This window comes from Carcharodon carcharias, chromosome 11, assembly GCF_017639515.1.
Source record: "Carcharodon carcharias isolate sCarCar2 chromosome 11, sCarCar2.pri, whole genome shotgun sequence".
Classification (NCBI taxonomy): Eukaryota; Metazoa; Chordata; class Chondrichthyes; order Lamniformes; family Lamnidae; genus Carcharodon; species Carcharodon carcharias.
The window spans coordinates 61,600,080-61,620,201 of record NC_054477.1 but is presented as its reverse complement, the minus strand read 5'-3'; the positions used below and the strand labels follow the sequence as shown (position 1 = coordinate 61,620,201).

At 44.8% G+C, this 20,122-nt stretch overlaps 1 protein-coding gene across 4 annotated transcripts in view; it reads left to right on the top strand.

Annotated features, from left to right (window-relative positions):
• Positions 1–20,122, top strand: part of atm (ATM serine/threonine kinase) — a 190,193-nt gene that overhangs the window by 78,093 nt on the left and 91,978 nt on the right. For 3 of the 4 annotated variants that reach the window (XR_005944414.1, XM_041198875.1, XM_041198876.1), the window contains 5 exons: positions 349–467; positions 2,389–2,515; positions 11,708–11,907; positions 12,525–12,699; positions 13,297–13,461. Coding sequence is in view for 3 of the 4 variants with exons in the window: in XM_041198875.1 (XP_041054809.1) it covers positions 349–467; positions 2,389–2,515; positions 11,708–11,907; positions 12,525–12,699; positions 13,297–13,461 (786 nt within the window). In the remaining variant the exon portion in view is untranslated. Of the gene's footprint in view, positions 1–348; positions 468–2,388; positions 2,516–11,707; positions 11,908–12,524; positions 12,700–13,296; positions 13,462–20,122 lie in introns of those variants that run through there. The other variant, XM_041198877.1, reaches the window with a different exon arrangement.

Below are 20,122 nucleotides of genomic sequence, written 5' to 3'. Positions count from 1 at the left end.
TTTACCCTTTAAATCTATGTTGCAGTGTGATGATGTGTGGCAGTTTATGCATAGAAGTACGTTTATCTCTCCCTATCTTTGTTCTGACTGTAATAAACTGATGTGACCTCTGGGAGTTTGCAGGTTCAAACAACCTATATTTAATATATTGTTACTGACCCATATTGACTTATTTTCATTCATCATGGAAAACAGGAAATATTTCAAGAAGTAGTAGATGTGGTGAAGCCATTCCATGTAATTTTCTGTCGGGAAAACAATCTTATTTGCTTTGTGTGTGTTTGGTGTAAAAACATAAGTTTTGAAATATTGTTTGACATTGGATTTCTCTCTTTTTTTTAATAAAAGCAAATTGACCTTTTGAGCCACAACAGCTTACCGGAAATTGTTGTAGAGCTGCTTAATACTCTGTACGACTCTCCCGACCAAGACGCAGGATATGGCATAGAGTTGGTAAAGTTTTCTGGGTAAGAAAATTAAAGGAGATTTGAAGCCATTCATTAGTAATGAGACCAGGGTATTAGGTTACCGACATCCCCAGAGTGCCATCTGTTCCTGCATGGAGATTGTATTTTTATAAACAAAATAACATGAACATACTTAAGTTGCATGTGTTTCTAATGAAACTATAGTGGTGTCACAAGTGATTGCATCCATGGGGCTCACTTGTTTTTTTCAATATAGTTATTTTATTTTGTATTTTGTGCCAAATTAAGATGGGGGGAGGGTGCCATATTTTACCAGGTGGGTTTGGAAGCAGGGGAGCGAGCAGAATTAGAAAAAATATGTTGCGTCAGTTTACTGACATGTTCCTGCCTCCAGCTGCTTTGCCCAGGAACAGGCTGAGTGTGCTGATGGCAACCCACTCGGCAGTGGAAGCAAGTCAATGGATAATTAGGCAATTAACTACAGTGTTCCACCAACATTGCAATTTTACCAGCACCAAGCGGTGGCATGGTGGTATTGTCACTGGACCTGTATTCCGAAAACCCAGGGGTAATGCTCTGGGGACTCGGGTTCGAACCCCGCCACGGCAGATGGTGGAATTTGAATCCAATAAAAATCTGGAACTAAAAGACTAATGACGACCGTGAAACCATTGCCAGCTGTCATGAAAATCCATCTGGTTCACTAATGTCTGGTCCACTAATGTCCACATCAGTCCACTTCGTTAAGGAAAGAAACCTGCCGTCCTTATACATGTCCAGACCCACAGCAATGTGATTGATTTTTAAATGCCTTCTGAACAAGGTCATTGTGGATGGGCAATAAATGCTGGCTGAGCCGGCATCCCATGTATCAGCAATGGCAAAAAATGGCAAAGTGGTTTTCCAATGGAGGTCTTCCACTGGCAGAGCCTTGCCATTGTGTGAGTAGCTCCTGGAGACTCTTGTCTCTGATAGTGCTAGGAGTAATGCAGTTGTAGCTGCTCACATCACCCTCACACCTCTCTTGCATCCTCCCTCTCCTGCTGCATTCTCAGCAGCACTCTCACTGCAGACACAGTGATTACTGCTGGCCAGCTTTGCAGTGGGGTACGCTGAATTGAACCCTTGCCTCCTCAGTCCTCCTGCCATTGCTAATTGGACCACAATCCCGAAGGCAGGTTCTTAATTCGATGCCTTTTGGAAGATTGAGCTGAAAAGCAGCTGCTGCTGAAAATAGGTTGAGAACTGAAAATGGCCCTGACTGGCAGAATTTTCAGAGCTAAGAAAATTTTTGGTTAAGAAATCTGACTGGCTTTTATTTGATCCTTCAGTGTCAGTCACTGTATTTGTCCTACAAACCACTAGGTTTATTGAGTAGAGCATAGGGTTATGCAGGGTATAACAAGAAATGTTTTTAGTTGTATTTCTGTATGTGAATTTAAATAGAACTTTTTTATTTCCTAATCTGTGCAAAAGCTTTCTTAGTTTATTTTGCAGCTTTAAATTTGTGGGAGAGGTCAAACAGTCTAAATTATTGATTTTACCCACTACTCCTTGAATATTTGTTGGCCAGCAAGATATATAAATAGCTTGAAATGAGCATCATGGGCAGAATTTTACGACAGCGGGATTTTACGTTCTCGCTGTCGTCAATGGGACTTATAACGGCCCGCTGCATTTTCCGGCCCGTCCCCGCTGAAACGGGGCCATAAAATTCTGCCCCATCAGTTTTAACTCTTACCAATTCAAGATACTGTGAATGGTGTCCAAGCTAAGATTGGACATAGCTTGCATATAGGCCTGCAACTGTTTGGATGAGGTAACAAGAAATCTGATCATTTTATTATTCTGTATGACCCACATTGGATTATTTGCAAAATTCTTATATGCTTAAATCATAGCTGTATTTTTCTACAGCAGGGTATATGTACTAAAAATGTATTTTTCCATCTCTATACAGGGCAATGGATCCTGCTCCCAACCCACCTTATTTCCCATCACCTGTGATCAGAGCTACATTAGAATACATTAGTAGCTGCCACAAAGAGAAGTTTAAGTCACTTGTTGCAATTCTTTCAAGAAACCCAGTAAGTTTCTTGTTCACCTATATTTTGCACTTATTTTTGCTAATAGACGAAATAAGGGTGGCGTGAGGAGTGATGGGAAGTTTTTGAAGATATTATCTGTGCCCTGGTCCTTAAAGTAAGTAAGTGACAACCTATTTTATTTCACAGTTTTGAGGGGGAAGCAAGGTATTTGTTGATATTTTTCATAGTCGCACCTCTCTTTAGCTGATTAGGTAGGATATTCTAATAAGATCCTTCCTAACATCCCCATCTTTCTCACCAATTTTGAACAGTCCTTTAGTTAAGAAGACAAATTCCATGGCTTCAAAATTGAATTGAATCCTAAAAAAGATTCCTATATTGCAAGGTATAATTAACCCGTTCCTGTTATTTCTGATGAAGGCAGTACCCAAATTTCATGCTGCCTGCTGATTTGCATGATGATAGCTGTGTGCAGCCAGAGCTAAATGAGCTGATAAGTGGCTGCACTCCTTAGTAGGGGGCCCAAATTTGTATGATGTTGCACCAATGAAAACCAGCCTTTACCTCTTGAAGGAGAAGTGCATACTGGCTGGAACAAGTGCTTGAAATGGTTGTATAAGAGAGTGTGAACAAGAAGAACTTTGCACAATAGAGCAGAGGACATGCACCAAGGTTGTCTGATGCTGACCTGGATGCCTTGGTGAAGGAGATAGAGGAACTCTGTCCTCCTGTCTATATACAGAGAGTCAAGAGGCTCTCCAGACAACTGCAAAGACAATAGGGTAGATAGCTTTGGAGGTCAATGCCAGGAGACTCACCCTGTGGAATTGGATGCTGTGCCCCAGGAAGATCAGTGACCTCTCACAAATGCTTATGGTCAGTGAATTCATCTTCAAATGCCAAATCCCATTAATTGCACCACTAGACTCGCTCTGTTCAATGCATCACACCCCATCACTTGCCTACCACTTGCCATCTGCTCAGGACTGGAGGGAACTTGTAGTGGGTGGGGGAGGATCCAGCTGCTTGGGGATTATGAGCAGCTAGAGGCTAAATTAAAAAACATAACCACAAAGGTAATGAGCTCTGGATTACTGCCTGCGCCATCAGCAAATTGGCTTGGAATAATTAACATTAGAGAGTTAAACATGTGGCACAACGGTTGGTGTGGAAGAAATGGGTTTTGATTCATGGGGCACTGACCCCCAGTACTGAGTAAAGTGAGAGTTGCATTGTTGGGATGGTCTTCACTTGAACCATGTTGAGCCAAATGTTCTGGTGAGTCATAAAACTAAGATGGTGGAGAAGGCTTTAAACTAAATGGTATGGGAGGAGGGATCATGTGAGGAGAGATATGGTAAATTAAGGAGAAAGGACAAGGCAATGGACAGGGTAGCTATATGGATAATGATAACCAGGAAAGGACAGAGCACAAACTTAAGAGTGCACCAGCAAAAAGGTCAAAGTTTGCAGGAATGGTACAAAAACAGACTTAAAGACTCTATGCCTGAATGCAAGCAGCATTCATAACAAAACAGATGAATTAATAGCTCAAATAGATTAAGACTGTATGACATGATAGTCATTACTGAGATGTGGTTGCAAGGTGACCATGGCTGTGACCTAAATATTCAAGGGTATTTGATATTTCAGAAGGACAGGAAGCTAGGAAAAGGAGGTGGGGTAGCTCTTTTAATTAAGGATGACATTAGTACAATAGTAAGAAATGACCTTGGTTCAGAAGATCAAGATGTAGAATCAGTTTGGGTAGAGATAAAAATTAGCAAAGCTAAGAAGTCACTTGTGGGAGTGGTTTATAGGCCCCCTAATAGTAGCTACCCTGTAGGACAGAGTATGAAGGAATAAATAATGGGGACTTCTAAGAAAGGTATTGCAATATTCATGGATGATTTTAATCTTCATATATATTAGACGAACCAGATTGGTAAAGGTAGCAGGGAAGATGAATTCATGGAGTACGTTCGGGACAGCTTCTTAGAGCAATAGGTTCTAGTGCAAAGTAGGAAGCAGGCTATTTTAGAGTTGGTAATGTGCAATGAAATAGGATTAATTAATTATCTCATAGGAAAGGAGCCTCTAAGCAACAATGATCAATAACAATAAAATTTCACATTCAGTTTGATTGTGAGACCAGCAGGTTGGAAAATCAGAACTGTGACACTTCTATTCAAGAAAGGGGAGAAACTGGAAGCAGGGGAGCAAGCCAGCTAGCAAGTCAAGGGGAAATTGCTAGAATCCATTACTAAGGAGGTAATAGGACATTTACAAAATCATAATACAATCAGGCAAAGTCAACATGGTTTTGTGAAAGGGAAATCATGTTTGACCAATTTATTAGAGCTCTTTGAGGAAGTAGCAAGCAAGGTGGAGAAAGGGAAACCTGTAGACATGGTGTACTTGGACTTCCAAAAGGTATTCGCTAAGATCCACATCAAAAGTTCCTTCACAAAATAAGAGCTCATGGTGTAAGAGGTAACATATTAGCATGGGTGGGTGATTGGTTAGCAAACAAGAAGTAGAGAATAGGGATAAATGGTTCATTTTGGGTTGGCAAGCAGTAACTGGTGGAATGCTGCAAGGATCAATGCTGGGGCCTCAACTTACAATCTATATTGATGACTTGGATGAAGGGACTGAACGTTTGCTAGGTAAATTTGCTGATGACACAAAGGCAGGTAAGTAAGTTGTCAAGAGGATATAGAGTCTGCAAAGGGATATAGATAGGTTGAGTGAGTAGGCATAAATTTGGCAGATGGAGTATAATGTAGGAAAGAGTGAACTGGGCCACTTTGGCAGGAAGAATAGAAAAGCAGTATATTATTTAAATTGAGAGAGACTGCAGAACTCTATGGTACAGAGGGATCTGGGTGTCCTGGTACATGAAACACAAAAGTTAGCATGCAGGTACAGCGAGTGATTAGGAAGGTAATGGAATGTTGCCATTTATTTTAAGGAAAATTGAGTATTAAAAGTAGGGATGTGTTGTTACAGCTGTACAGGGCATAAGTGAGACCGCATCTGGAATACTGTGTACAGTTTTGGTCTCTTTACTTAGGATATAATCATATTAGAAGCGGTTCAGAGACGGTTCACTTGACTGATTCCTGGGTTGAAGTGGTTAGCTTATGAGGAAAGGTTGAGCAAGTTAGACCTATAACCATTAGAGTTTAGAAGAATGAGAGGTGATCTTATTGAAACATATAAGGTTCTGAAGGGATTTGACAGGCTGGATGCTGAAAGGTTGTTTCCCCTTGTGGGGGAAGTCCACAACTAGGGGACACAGTTTAAAAATTAGAGGTCTCCTATTGAAGACTGAGATGAGTTTTTTCTCTCAAAGATTTGTTAGCCTGTGGAATTCTCTTCGTCAGAGACCAGTGGAGGCTGAGTTATTCAATGTATTCAAAGCTGAGTTAGATAGATTTTTGATTGACAAAAAAGTCGAGGGTTATGGGAAGGAAGCCAGGAAAGTCACATTGAGGCCCCAATAAGGAGTCAGCAGTTGCCAACGTCTGTATAGCCAGAACTGAAGGCCTAGCCCACAGTTGGGCTGAAATCATTGAAGATGACAGTATATTCATACGTAATCCTCTATCTCGGGTCCCAACCACTTCCCCCTCATCCCACAGTCTCTTATTCACAAGCTGCAGTTGATGTAAACGTCCCCTGCTTTGACATCTTCCCTCACAAAAAACCCAAAACACGTGCCTTGCTCCTTTCAGATATCCAAGAATAGCAAACCGGTCAGGCAGTAGTGGGAGAACAAGAGGTGAAAGAGCAGGAAGACAGTGATGAAGAAGAAACACTGTCACTTGCTTTCAGACTTACAGCCACCAGCTCAGAAATTGACACTGCATAGAAGATAGCTTAAAGATGAAACCTGCAGATGGTGAGAGACTGGACAAGAATGGGCGCACTAGGGCAGGAGACAAGGACAGAATAGGGTGCCAGCTGGCTAGAGGTTGAGGTCATGCACATGTTCTATTGCACAGGATTCAGATGCAAACTTCAGTGGGGGAGCCTACAAGAAAAGGCTCATGGATGCATATTGCATTGCTTCATGTATTGGCAAGTCTGCCAGAAAACCCATGGTCACTGGTAAGGAGGGAGGAGTCCAGCATCAACTTGGCAATAAACTTTGTGTAGAGCTTGGAATCCCATCCTCTCCAATATGGAAGTGCTGGCCAATGCCATGCAGAAATTTACAGACCCATCCATAATGCAGCAGATGATGGTTCATGTCTCATGTCTCAGCTTCCATTTTAGCACAAGCAGAAGGCAGCCAACATCTGGATGCTGAGTGGGAGCTCAGACTAAAGTAATGCAAGCTCAGCTTGCTGCCACTTGGTTTGGACTGTTACAATCACAGTTGCGGTGTCAGTGTTAAAAGGGGTTTGCAGGATGTCACTGCACTCTAGGAATTTTGTCCTCTGGAAACATTGTCAGGATCGCTGAGTGGGCACGAAGAACAAAAACCAGAACAAAAACAATCAGTTGAGAAGGGAAGTAAGACTGGCAAAGGGAATATGAGAACAGAATGGCTGTTAACATAAAAGGTAACCAAAAAGTCTTCTACCAGCATGCAAATAGTGGGCTAGATTTTACCAGCACTGTAGGAATGGGCTGGGGGGCAGGGGGTCCTGTAAAATGCGAGAGAAGGCAAGGGATCGAGTGCCTATTGTCTTCCCACCACCGTGGCATTTTACCAGTGGTGGGGCAGATGGAGGACGGCCTTCCTGCCCAGAGGCCAATTGAGCAACTTAAGTGACTAATTATAGGTCTTTTCCCACCATTGCTGGCATTTTACCAGTTGTGGATAATCCCTCAGCTACGTTGGGAGACCACCTGGTAAACCCTGGCAGCCTTCCTGCAGATTCAGTTGGGACCCTCCTGATTGGGTATTCTGTAGGTGGGGTTGCCCTCAGCTTTCAAGTCTGTCATCAGGGTGCTGCCATACTGACTAAATTCTGGCCAGTTACTGGGTGATAAGAGATGGGATGGGGCCCATTATGGACCAAGAAGGTGACCGAATGAGTACTTTGTATTGGTGTTTACTGAGGAAGAGGATGCTGACAAAATATCGGTATAAGCAGAGATGGTAGAGATAATGGATGGGGGAATATTGATAGGCAGCATGTACTGGAAAGGATGGCTATAATTATAAAAACAAAAAAAACTGCGGATGCTGGAAATCCAAAACAAAAACAGAATTACCTGGAAAAACTCAGCAGGTTTGGCAGCATCGGCGGAGAAGAAAAGAGTTGACGTTTCGAGTCCTCATGACCCTTCAAAAGACCCTTCTCCGCTGATGCTGCCAGACCTGCTGAGTTTTTCCAGGTAATTCTGTTTTTGTTTTGGCTATAATTACATTGGATAAGTTGCCTGGTTTGGATGCATTCTAGGTTGCTAAGAAAAGTGAGGATGGCGATGGCAGAAGGGCTTGCTATATTCTTCTGATCTTCTCTAGATATGAGGAATGTGCCAGAAGATTGGAAAGTGGCAAATGTGACTCCCTTGTTCAAAAGAGGATGTAACAACATTCCTAGCTACAGGCCAGGCAGTTTAACATGAGTTAAAAACCAAAAACTGCGGATGCTGGAAATCCAAAACAAAAACAGAATTACCTGGAAAAACTCAGCAGGTCTGGCAGCATCGGTGGAGAAGAAAAGAGTTGACGTTTCGAGTCCTCATGACCCTTCAGCAGAACTGGTTGAATTCAAGGAGAGGGGCGAAATATAAGCTGGTTTAAGGTTTGGGGGGGTGGGGTGGTCCGCGGGGGAGGGGAGAGAAGTGGAGGAGGGGGGGGGTTGTAGGGACAAGCAAGCAGTGATAGGAGCAGATAATTAAAAGATGTCACAGACAAAAGAAGCAGATAATCAAAAGATGTCGTTTAGATAATATTCGTTTAGATAATATCACCCTGTGCCCTACCATCCATTCTTAATTAGCACATTCGTTTAGATAATATCACCTCCAAACACATCTTCCCTTGACCCTTCCTGGCGGCATTCCGTAGGGATCGTTCCCTCCGGGACACCCTGGTCCACTCCTCCATCACCCCCTACTCCTCAACCCCCACCTATGGCACCACCCCATGCCCACGCAAAAGATGCAACACCTGCCCCTTCACTTCTTCTCTCCTCGCCGTCCAAGGGCCCAAACACTCCTTTCAAGTGAAGCAGCATTTCACTTGCATTTCCCCCAACTTAGTCTACTGCATTCGTTGCTCCCAATGCGGTCTCCTCTACATTGGAGAGACCAAACGTAAACTGGGCGACCGCTTCGCATAACACCTGCGGTCTGTCCGCAAGAATGACCTAAACCTCCCTGTCGCTTGCCATTTTAACACTCCACCCTGCTCTCTTGCCCACATGTCTGTCCTTGGCTTGCTGCATTGTTCCAGTGAAGCCCAACGCAAACTGGAGGAACAGCACCTCATCTTCCGACTAGGCACTTTACAGCCTTCCAGACTGAATATTGAATTCAAGAACTTTAGATCTTGAGCTCCCTCCTCCATCCCCACCCCCTTTCTGTTTCTTCCCCCTTCCTTTTGTTTTTTTCAATAATTCATATAGATTTTTCTTTTCCCACCTATTTCCATTATTTTTAAATCTTTTATGCCCCTCCACCCCCACTAGAGCTATACCTTGAGTGCCCTACCATCCATTCTTAATTAGCACATTCGTTTAGATAATATCACCAACTTCAACAACTCTTTGTTCTTTTGTCTGTGACATCTTTTGATTATCTGCTCCTATCACTGCTTGCTTGTCCCTAAACCACACCACCCCCCTCCACTTCTCTCCCTGCCCCCCCAGCCCCCGCCACCTTAAACCAGCTTATATTTCACCCCTCCCCTTGGATTCACCCAGTTCTGCTGAAGGGTCATGAAGATTCGAAACGTCAACTCTTTTCTTCTCCGCCGATGCTGCCAGACCTGCTGAGTTTTTCCAGGTAATTCTGTTTTAGTTTAACGTGAGTGGTGGGTAAGGTTTTAGAAATAATAATCGGGGTAACAAAAAATAGTCACTTGGAGAAGTTTGAGTTAATTAAGGAGAACCAGCACTGATTTGTAAAAGGCACATTGTGTTTGACTTATCTAATTGAATTTTTTGATGAAGTATCAGAAAAAATTGGTGAGGGGAATGCAGTGGATGTTGTCTATCTAGCCTATATAAAATATAGGTTAGTAGAATAGGAAGAGAAGTGGCAAATGTAATTTCATTCAGAGAAGTGTGAGGTGATACATTTTGGCAGAAACCTTTGGGAGAGGCAATATATGCTTAATTGCACTTTTCTAAAGTGTGTGCAGGGATAGAGGGACCTATGGGTGCATGTGCACTGGTCGTTGAAGTGGCAGGACATATTGAGAGAGCAATTAGCAAAGCATATGGAATCTTGGGCTTTGTAAATTGAGCTATTTAGCACAAATGCAGGAAATTTGTGCTCAGCCTTTGTGAAGCTCTAGTTAGGCCACAACTAGAGTTATTGGGCTTGATCTCCCTCAGAGTGGCAATTCAGCATCGGATTGCCGCTCTCTGCCCAATTACTTACCTGAATTTTTCTTTGATTCTATCTCACCCCACCTACCAACTCAGGCCAAGCGAGATCCAGGCAGTGCAGTGTGTCCCCAGAGCCCAGCATCACAGTGAAGGAGGCCATACCTCCTTTTTACAGCACTAGCTGCCATAAACCAGGCAAGTTTAAAGGTCCATTGAAATTTAAAGCCCCTTGACAGGCCAGGGAGAAGATAAGTGTCTAAGTTAAGTGGATAGAATGTAGGGAGTATGGATTGGAGATTGTGGGGCCAGGTGCCAGTGTCAGAGATTGGGAGGCTTTGGGCCATGGGTTGGGTTGGATCGGGTCAGGCCAGGGCTTAGGGGGGAGAAGTGGGGGTAGTGGGAGATGGAGTGTGGGCAGCGCGGAAGGTGGAGGGTGTTGGTTGGGGATGGGGAGAGGGTGGCAGGGGTGGGGAAACAGGGGTCAGGCCTGCGGGGGAGGCGTGTCAACCCTTGGAGGGAGGGTGAGGGCGGTGGGTGGATGCGTGGGAGAGGGTATCAGGCCGGGCCTGCGGGAGCTGAGTGTCAGGCCTCAGCGGGGAGAGATGGGGTGGGTGGGGGAATGTCGGGCCTTGGTTCAGGCCCCTACGGCAGTGGGGGGGTGCGGGGAGTCCCATGTGGCTGGGGGATTCCCATGGGGGTTGTGCGGTAGTGGGAGACCCCTGGGGGTCGAGTGGGGGGTGGAGGAATCCCATGGAGGAGGGAGTTGGGGGATGGAGGTAGATTCGTGGAGAAAGGGCAGCGAATCCCTTGGGAGTTGGGGATGTGGGGGGAGACCCATAGGCGTTGGTCTGGGCCTGTACAGTGGTTACCCAGAAGTTAGAAGTGATTATAATCCTTCTAATTTTTTCTGGGAAACTATTGATGTAACCCAGTCGGAACCATCCGAAGTTTGCAATTTAAGTCACATTTTTGAATGGCTGCCAGTGCAGGACAATTGGCCCGAAAAGTTTGCACTTCTGGGTAATTGCCATGCAAACCCTACCCATGAACTTCCAAAGGGGGTTCCCCAGCGCATCTTTGGGGTACGCCCCCTGCAATCCAACACATGGGAGTTTGGAAGTTTAAGGCCCATTGTGTCCACTTCTAGTCACCGTACTTTAGGAAGGATGCGAGCGTCCTTGAGCGGGGGCATAGGAGATTTACCAGAAGAATTCCAGGGTGAGGGAATTTAGCTGCATCAGGTTGGAGCAAAGGGGGTCATGGGGAGATCTGATGGCAGTGGAAAAGATTGTGACAAGATTGGATAAGTTAGACAAAGAAAAATTGCTTCCATTAGCTAATGGGACAAGGACTAGGGGGACACAGGTTTAAGGTTTTGGACAAGAGATGCAGGGAGGATGTGAGGAAGAAATTTTTTACACACCAAGTGGTAATGACCTGGAGCACGCTGTCTAACGGAGTAGTGGAAGTGGAAATAATCAATGCTTTCAAAAGGAAAGTGGAAAGGCACTTGAGAGAAATAAACTTGCAGAACTGTAGGAATTGAGCAGGGAAATGGGACTGACGGAATTGCTCTATAGAGAACCAGCATTGGCTTGATGGCCGCCTTTTGTACCATAATGACTCCATGGCTCTGAAATCTCACACATCTTTTTTAAGAAGCCGTTTTAGACACCTGCAATTACAAGTTTCTGAAATGTGTTGCCAACAGGATTCAATCCAAAAGATCTTGCTAGCAATTTCTAAGAAGGCAGTAGACACCAGCAGTGCTTATGAAAAGCATCGAATCCTGATGATGTATCGTTTGTTTGTAAATTTGCTGCTGAAAGAGATAAAGGATGGTCTGGGAGGCGTGTGGGCATTTGTTCTTCGTGATGTCATCTACAGTCTGATCCACCATATCAACAGCTGGTCAGTTTTTCATTTACTTATTTTGCAGGCTCAATTACATTTAAGATTTATTCTTCATTTGACCAAATAAAGACTGCTTTTTAAAAAACTAAATGTTGATAAATTTTCTCTTTCCCCCTCTCCTAAAGATGCCAACTCTTTTTGTTGTGCTGTTCATAAGCACCAGCCAAGCTCTGGTATCTTGCGCAACTTGCTCTTCTAGTTGTCAAAAAGCTAAATTATCCCTGGAATGGGTTTGGAGAGGTGGACTTGTTGGAGGTCAGGAGGGTAGTTGAGGGGGGTGGTTGGGTTGTGCAGTTGGCAGGGGCAGGGTTCACCCAGGAGTTAGAACTGGTTTTAATGCTTCTAACTTTTCCTGGGTAACTGTTCAGGCGGTTCTGACTTACTTAGCAGAAGTCTCCAACTTTCAATCGGAGTTTCAGATGTTTCCAGACGCACAGTAATCGTCCAACAGAAGTTGAAACTTCCGGGCAATTCCCGTGCAGTCCTTGCCCCAATCAAGGCTTCCTAGGAGCTCCGCAGCACATCTTCTGGGGTACCTCCAGGGTACAGCCTTCCAGGGAAAGTTGATCTGGGCCATCATTTTTTCAGTTCATGGTTGTAAATTATCTTTTTAGGCCATCACACATGGATGATGTATCCACACGTAGTTTTTCTCTGTGTTGTGACCTTTTAAATGTTACTTGCCAAACTGCTGTGGAGCACTGTGGAGATGCACTTGAAAGCCACCTTCATGTGATCGTGGGTACACTAATACCATTGGTCCATGAGCAACCAGAGATTCGCCAGCAGGTGAGCTGATTCATTATACTGTCTCTGTTTATGACTTGCTGTTTTCAGTTTCATGGGCTTAACTTAATTAGTTTTTTCTTATTGAAACTGTAGATAAAATCTTTAAAATTCGGTAGTAAAAAAAAACTCTACTTGTATAATACCTTTAATATAGAAAAATCTCCCACTGCGCCCTACAGAAGCACAATCAAAAAAATGGAGTCTGAGCCAATGACAGATACTTGGAGGAATGAGCAAATGCTTCGTAAAAGAGGTTGGGTGTAAACGGCATTAAGGGAGAAACTAGTGGAATGGCAGAGAAATTTAGGGAGGGATGCCCAGAATGTTACATAGCTGTAGAAAATACAGCAAACGGGACCAAAAGAGACCAATGAGCGACCTAAACAACAATGGGAATTTCAAATGGAGATGTAGGGGGACCATGAGCTCATGTAGAACTGCACTTCTATAATTGGTTCATTTCAATGTAGAACTGAGCTGGAATTGAACATGTTCTTCCCATTCTGTAGCTGAGTTGTTTTAACATTTAACATGGTTGCGCTTCTCCATTTTAATGCTGATTTAAACATTAATGAATTATAGTCATAACTCTTTCAGGCCCTAGAATTGCTGAAGTATCTAGTGGTAACTAATCAAGGCAATGAGAACTTGTACAATGCAATTAGACGGTTGGATTCATTCCCTGACCATCCTGACTTCAGAGAACTGCGTCTTACCCAAGAGAAAATCAAGTACAGCAAAAGACAGTTCACATTATTGGAGGTAAGGTATTTTTTAAGTGAATGCTGAGGGCTGAAATTCTTGCCTCCATTCATTTTTGGAAGAACTTTCATGAAGTTATACAATTTCATTTTTTAACTTGTGCCTGCTTTTCACTGAAATTCCTGCAGACGGGATTATATCTAGCTCATGAAAAATCTATGTACTTTTGTAAATTGTGGTAGATTGAACTTTCAAATAAAAGAATTATAAAGCTGCAAATATATTTTAACCATGTGAATTATGAATGTTTCCAACTGAATTGACTTCAGGTTTGGAGAGTCAGTATGCACCAACGCTTACAAAATCAATCCCTATTTGAAATTGTTTTAAAACATCATGTGCATGTTTGATGACATTATAATGTTCAGATTAAGTGCACTCTGGAAGATAAAACCAGTTTAAAGGATAGCTATCAGTCAAAACTACTTGTACATTTCTAGGAAAACAAAGTTTTGGCGGAGATGTTCGCTAGTCCACTCAATTTTCAGGCACAAAGTGGACTCCTAAGGGTCCATATGACTGGCTCATTCCATGTTGAAAGTACACCAACAGTCATATTGGGTTGGACAACTTTGTAAGTGTTCAGGGCTTACACCCTAAGTATGAAAAACAGCTGTTTTATCAGTTGTAAGACTTATTTCTGGCCTCTGGGTTTGCTGGTATTGAATTGTTTTTGCCTGCCTTCAAAACAGTTTTATTTCAATCGTGGATGGTCTGGTATGGTTACCTTTAAGGCTGGAGGATGAGGATGGGCACCCAAGAAAACGGGAGAAGCTGCAAGAAAAGAGAGAAGGCTGGCACAATGCAAAAAGTCACAACTGCAGAATATTTTCAAGCAGCACTTCCACTTCCTGAACTTCTCTGAGGCACAGTGCATCAAGGCAGCTTTGCTTCACAAAGGAGGCTGTCGCCAAACTATGTCACCTGCTATGGCCATAACAAGTCTTGAACCAGGGCACGGATGGCACTATTTGTGGCTATCATGGTCATCCTTAACTTTTATGCCACAGGCTACTTCCAGGCTGCAGAAGGTGACGTCAAAAGCATCACCCAGTTTGTAGTGCGCTGTTGCAATATGAATAGAAAGGGATTCCACCCCCTTAACATCCAGTGCATCATCTAGATTTCTATCTGCTTCAAATTTGTCATCATTGCCCCCCACTCCTCAAAAACACTATCCTTGACCCCGCTGCCCTTGCAAACCTTGTGCCTCATTTCCAACCTCCCTTTCCTTTCCAGGTCTTTGAGAGTTTTGTCACCTCCCAAATCTGCCACCATCTTTCATGCAACTCTATGGGCAGAATTTTGCTGTCGGTGAGCAGGGGATGGGGCCCTCTCGCCGACGCGTAAAATGACTCGGGATGATGTCGGGCGGAACCCCCTACGTCATCCCGCCCCACTTAAATTTTCTGGAAGGTGGGCGCACAGCCAAATCAGCTGTGCACCTGCTGACCTGTTAATGGCCAATTGAGGCCATTAACAGGATCATTTAAACAATTAAAGGACCCGCCCGTCCAACCTTAAGGTTGGCGGGCAGGCTAGGAGACCCAGCAGCAAATAGAAAAAACATGAAACCTCATCCACCGGCGGGATGAAGTTTCATGCAGTGTTCTAAAAAGTTTAATAAAGATTTCCTGTAATTTATAAACATGTCCCATCTCGTGTGACATTGTCACATGAGGGGAGGGCATGTTAGGGAATTTTTTTTTTCTATTTTTAATCTTTTTAAAAGTGTAAGCGATCTCCCTGAGGCAGCACTTAGCCTCAGAGAGAGGTCCACGAAAGAGCGCACTCTCACTTTTGGGGAATTCTCCCCCCCGGCCACACAGGGAGCGCATAGCACTTCACGCTGGGCGGGCCTTACTTGGCCCACCCATGTAAAATGGCGGCGGGGCCTGCTTCTCTGGTGGGATCGGTTCCCCGCCCACTGGAGATTGGGTCAAGCCCACCCGGCCGACAGGCAGAAAATTGTGCCCTATGTTTCATTCCAAACAACCAATCAGGTTTCCACCCCTGCCACAACACTGAAGCAGCCATTATCAAAATGACATCCTGTGTGACTATGGTAAACTATACCTCCTCATTTTTCTTAATCAGTCTTTGGTCTTTGATGTGGCTGACCAAACCATCCTCTTCGAATGCCCCTCCTCTGTCATCCAAAATCTGAGCCTGGTTTCATTTTTATCTATCCAGTTGTAGCCAAAGAATCACCTGCAATAGTTTCTCTTCCCAATCCCACACTGTAGCTCCTGGAAACCCTGAAAGATCTATCCTTGGCCCCCTACTTTTTCTCACCTAAATGCTGCCCTTCAGCAATATAATCCAAAAGTACATCATGTTTCATATGCATGCTGACTTCACGCAGCTCTACACCATCATCACCTCTCTCCACAGCCTTCAAATTGTCATGCTGTTTGTCTGACATCTAGCCTTGGATGAGCAGATACTTCCTCCAACCAAATATTGAGAAAGCCAAAGCCGTTGCTTCAGTCCCCACCACAAGCTTGGTTCCCTAGCCACCAATTCTATTCCTCTCTTTTGTCACTGTCTGAGGTTGAACCAGACTATTCATAACCTTGGCATTTTATTTAACAGTGAGATACGTTTTCCACGTATCCACTTCATCACCAAGATCTCATTCTTCCACCTCCATACCATCGCCTGACTCTGTCTCACTTCAGCTCACCTGATGAAACCCTCATCTATTTCTTTGTTACCCCTATGCTTTACTATTCCTGTGCTCTACTGGCTGACCTACCATCTTCCACACTCCATAAACTTGAACTCATCCAAAGCTCCAGTACCCTTATTCTAATGTGCATAAAGTTACATCATGCTTGCTGCTTCATTATAGGAGGAAGTTTTTATAATGATCAAAAGCAAAATTTTGCATGACTTTGTGACAAAATTCTTTTAAAATAAGGGCAATTAGCCAACAATCAGAAATATCTGTGGAAGGAGCTCCAGATGCTCTCCCTTTCCCCTGCGTACTTTGGAACCCAGACTATAAAAGACCACATTTACATAGTAGTTGGGATGTCTTTTGGAAACAAACCACCAGCACATAGGGATTTCATTTCAGCTGCATTGGTGCAACTTGCTTCATAATCAATGGCACAATATTTATTTACATACCAGCTGAAATATTGAAGTGTGGACAAAGCTGCTTTACTGAAATGTTGAAGTGATTGTAATTCATCCTTAATCTAACTTCAACTTTCTTTCTACCCAGTCTTTTTTCTTTGGAGAAGTTTGGTAGTTCTTAACTGTAAAATTGCATTTTCAACCGGCAGGTCCATTTTATTTTATATTTTATCTTTAATTGAGAAACCTCAATAAAGGGCAATGTGGGACATCACTAAGGTTGAAAAGAGTAGGAGAGAAGATGAGATTAATCCAAAAGTAAGAAGAAAAGAAACAAGAACTTGCATTTATAAAGCACCTTATCTCATCGTCAGGACAAGCTAAAGTACATCATAATTTAGTTATATTTGAAGTGCAGCCTCAACACTGCAGCAGTTTAGTACAGAGGGAGGGAAAGATTAACAGGCCAGTTCAATTAACGTCAGTCATCGGAAGATGCTGGAATATATTGTTAAGGAAGTCTTAATGCAATTAGAAAATCATAGTATGATCAGAAAGAAGCAACATGGCTTTAAGAAAGGGAGATCGTGCTAGACAAATTTTTGGAGGATGTAATCAGTAGGGTAGAGAAATGGGAGCCAGTCGATATAATATACTTGGATTTTCAGAAGAGCTTACAGAGTTGGGGGCTCACGGATGGAGGTTTGCTTAATGGACAGAAAGCCAAGAGTTGGGATAAACAGGGCATTTTCAAGTTGGCCAGCTGTAACTAGTGGAGTGCCACAAGGATCAGTGTTGGGGTCTCAGCTACTTACAATCTCTATTACTGACTTAGGCAAAGTGACCAAGATTAATGTATCCAAGTTTGCTGGTGATACAGAGCTGGGTGGGAATGTAAGTTGTGCGGAGGACGCAAAGAGACCACAAGAGATATAGACAGGTCACATGAGTGGGCAACAAGGTGGCAGATGGCATATATTGCGGGAAAGTGTGAGGTAATTCATGTTGGTGGTAAATGTAGAAAAGCAGAAACTTGTAAATGTTGTGAACCTTTGGAGAGGCTTAGTTGTACTCACACGAGGGACAGGAAGTTAGCATGCAGGTGTACAGCAAGCAGTTAAGAAAGCAAACAGCATATTGGCCTTTCTTGCAAAGGGGATTTAGTGTAAGAATAAGAAAGTTTGCTAAAGTTGTATAGGGCTTTGGTCAGACTGCATCTTGAGTACTGTGCGCAGTTTTGGTCTCCATATTTAAGGAAAATAATTCTTGCATTTGAGGTGGTACAGCAAAGGTTCACTGGATTGGTTCCTGGAATATGAGGGTTGTCCTATGATGAGAAGCTGAGTAAATTTGGGCATATATGCACTGGAGTTTAGAAAAATGCGAGGTGATCTCATTGAAACATACAAGATTCTGAAGAGGGCTTGACAGGGTAGAAACGGAAAGGTTGTTTCCCCTGGTGAGATATCAAGAACATGGCCGGGGGAGAATTTTCCCCATGTTGGGCGGGGCATGCAGATGCGGACCCGATTGCCGCCATTTTACCCGGGTAGGCCAATTAAGGCCTGCCCAGCATAGTTCACGACTCTCAAGGATAGTGGGAGTGGGCGGGCGGCGGCAGACGTGCACAGACCGCTGGGTCCAATGGTGACCTAGGGGCCTGTTTAAATGAAGGCCTGGCAGCCTTTGCAAGGCTGCTCACAGTGGCCGGGAGAAGAGCACACAGAGGGGCAATGTGCATGACGTAAATCCACAGGGTAGGCCATCAGAGCGTGCCAGGCCAGAGGGTAGGCCAGCGGGTCACTGTGCCCCTCGTTTCTCCGATGAGTGCCTAGCTGCTCCCCTGGAGGAGGTTGCAGCGCGGTAGGAGGTCCTTCTTCCAAGGGACGGGAGGCAGAGGTCTCCCCACCTGACCAAACTTATGTGGGAGGAGGTGGCCAAGAGTGTCAGCTGTCATGATGTGCTGCGACACATATAGGTCCAGTGCCGCAAAAGATTCAACGACCTCCTGCGCTCGGGAAGGGTGAGTACTATGTTGCCTCAGGTCACTTAATGCAGCTGTCACCCCGCCCCCGAAACTCTGAGTGCAGTAACAGCATTGAATCCTTCCTGGCATGTGTCCCTCACTGGCTGTGCCAGCAGATATTGCCCATGCGTAGTTCACCCTGAGAGAGTTGAGCTAGGATGTGTTCTGCATCTGCAGCACGTGTGACACTGACACCCAGAATATAGAATGGGTTTGAAAGTCAAGGATCAGCACCTAGGCAGAGCGCTGGAACTGGGAAACATGCCAAAGTCAGGGTGCTAACATGCTGGGAGGGGAGCTTCCAGCTGGCGGGGCACCAATCCATCTGCTGGTCTTTGCACTCCACTTGCTTGTGCCTCCTTGCTCAGCAAAGTAACACCTTGTGGTGCCACATGTGCAGGAGGCAACATTTGGGCAATGGGGAGGGGTCAGCCCTGGCTTCTTTGGGTGAGTGTGCTTCAGCTGCAGGGTGACAAAGAACTGGAGCCCTGCAATGTCCCACTCTGGCTGGGTTGGCAAGGATGCGATGGGAATTCTGGTGCAGGCTGGATTAATCAATGATCTTCTCTCCTTCTCAGGAGAAGACTGCGCACAATTCCGTAGAATGGATGTGGACTGGCGGAGGCCAGGCCCAGTTGGCGATCCTAACACCTTACAAGCAGCAGGCCATGGATCTGAAGAGGCGCCATGCCCCCGATCCACTGGTGAGGCTGGGGTGCCACAGGGAGGTATGTTTGACAAGCACTCAGGTCATCATGTGTGTCACAGAAGCCATGGCACTGCCGAATGCTCCATGATTGAAGTTAGCAACATGGGTTAGCCATTGATTATGGAAAGATGAGCGCACAATGATCTGAGGGGAGTGGCTTGCGAGTTGACATTGTCTGCACTGTAACTAATCAAATGTCCTTTTTCTTCCTTTCAGCATCACCGGAGCAGGGCCGGGAGGAGGAGGCAGAGGACCCACTTCTCACCCCTGAGGCCCCAGAAGAAACCCACCCACCAGCGTCACACCTTCTCAGCCTGGCAGGCACTAGTGCAAATACTATCACATCAGTGTGAATTAAATCTTCAGCTAGTGTCCCAGGGCACAGCGGTGAGGGCACTTCATACTCGCTTGAGGTCCGGGCAGAGACAGAATGCCCAGGGCGCCGGCATTCAGAGGACTGCTGGGGACCAGGTACATGCTCGGTCGGTGACTGCTGATGCGCCTCTGGAGTCGTCCGTGAGGCAGCAAACACTGGAAGTGCAGCAGGGTAAGCGGGATGATCTGATGGAGATACATTAGGCTATGCGTGGCATGGTGCCCATGCTTGAGGAGTCCACACGGAGCATCACCAATTCAGTGAGCCTCATGGGTGAGCACCATGCTTCTTCCATGGAGAGAGTGGCGACTTTCGTGGCAAGGCTCCTCCAGGAGACCAATCAGGGCCTCCTGGAGTTGAGCTTGGACCTGCAAGCCCTCACTGCGGCATTGGCCTCAGCTGGTCAGTGCCAGTGTGGGAGATGATTTGGGCACCAAGTATCCCATCTCGGTGTCCATCCATCTAC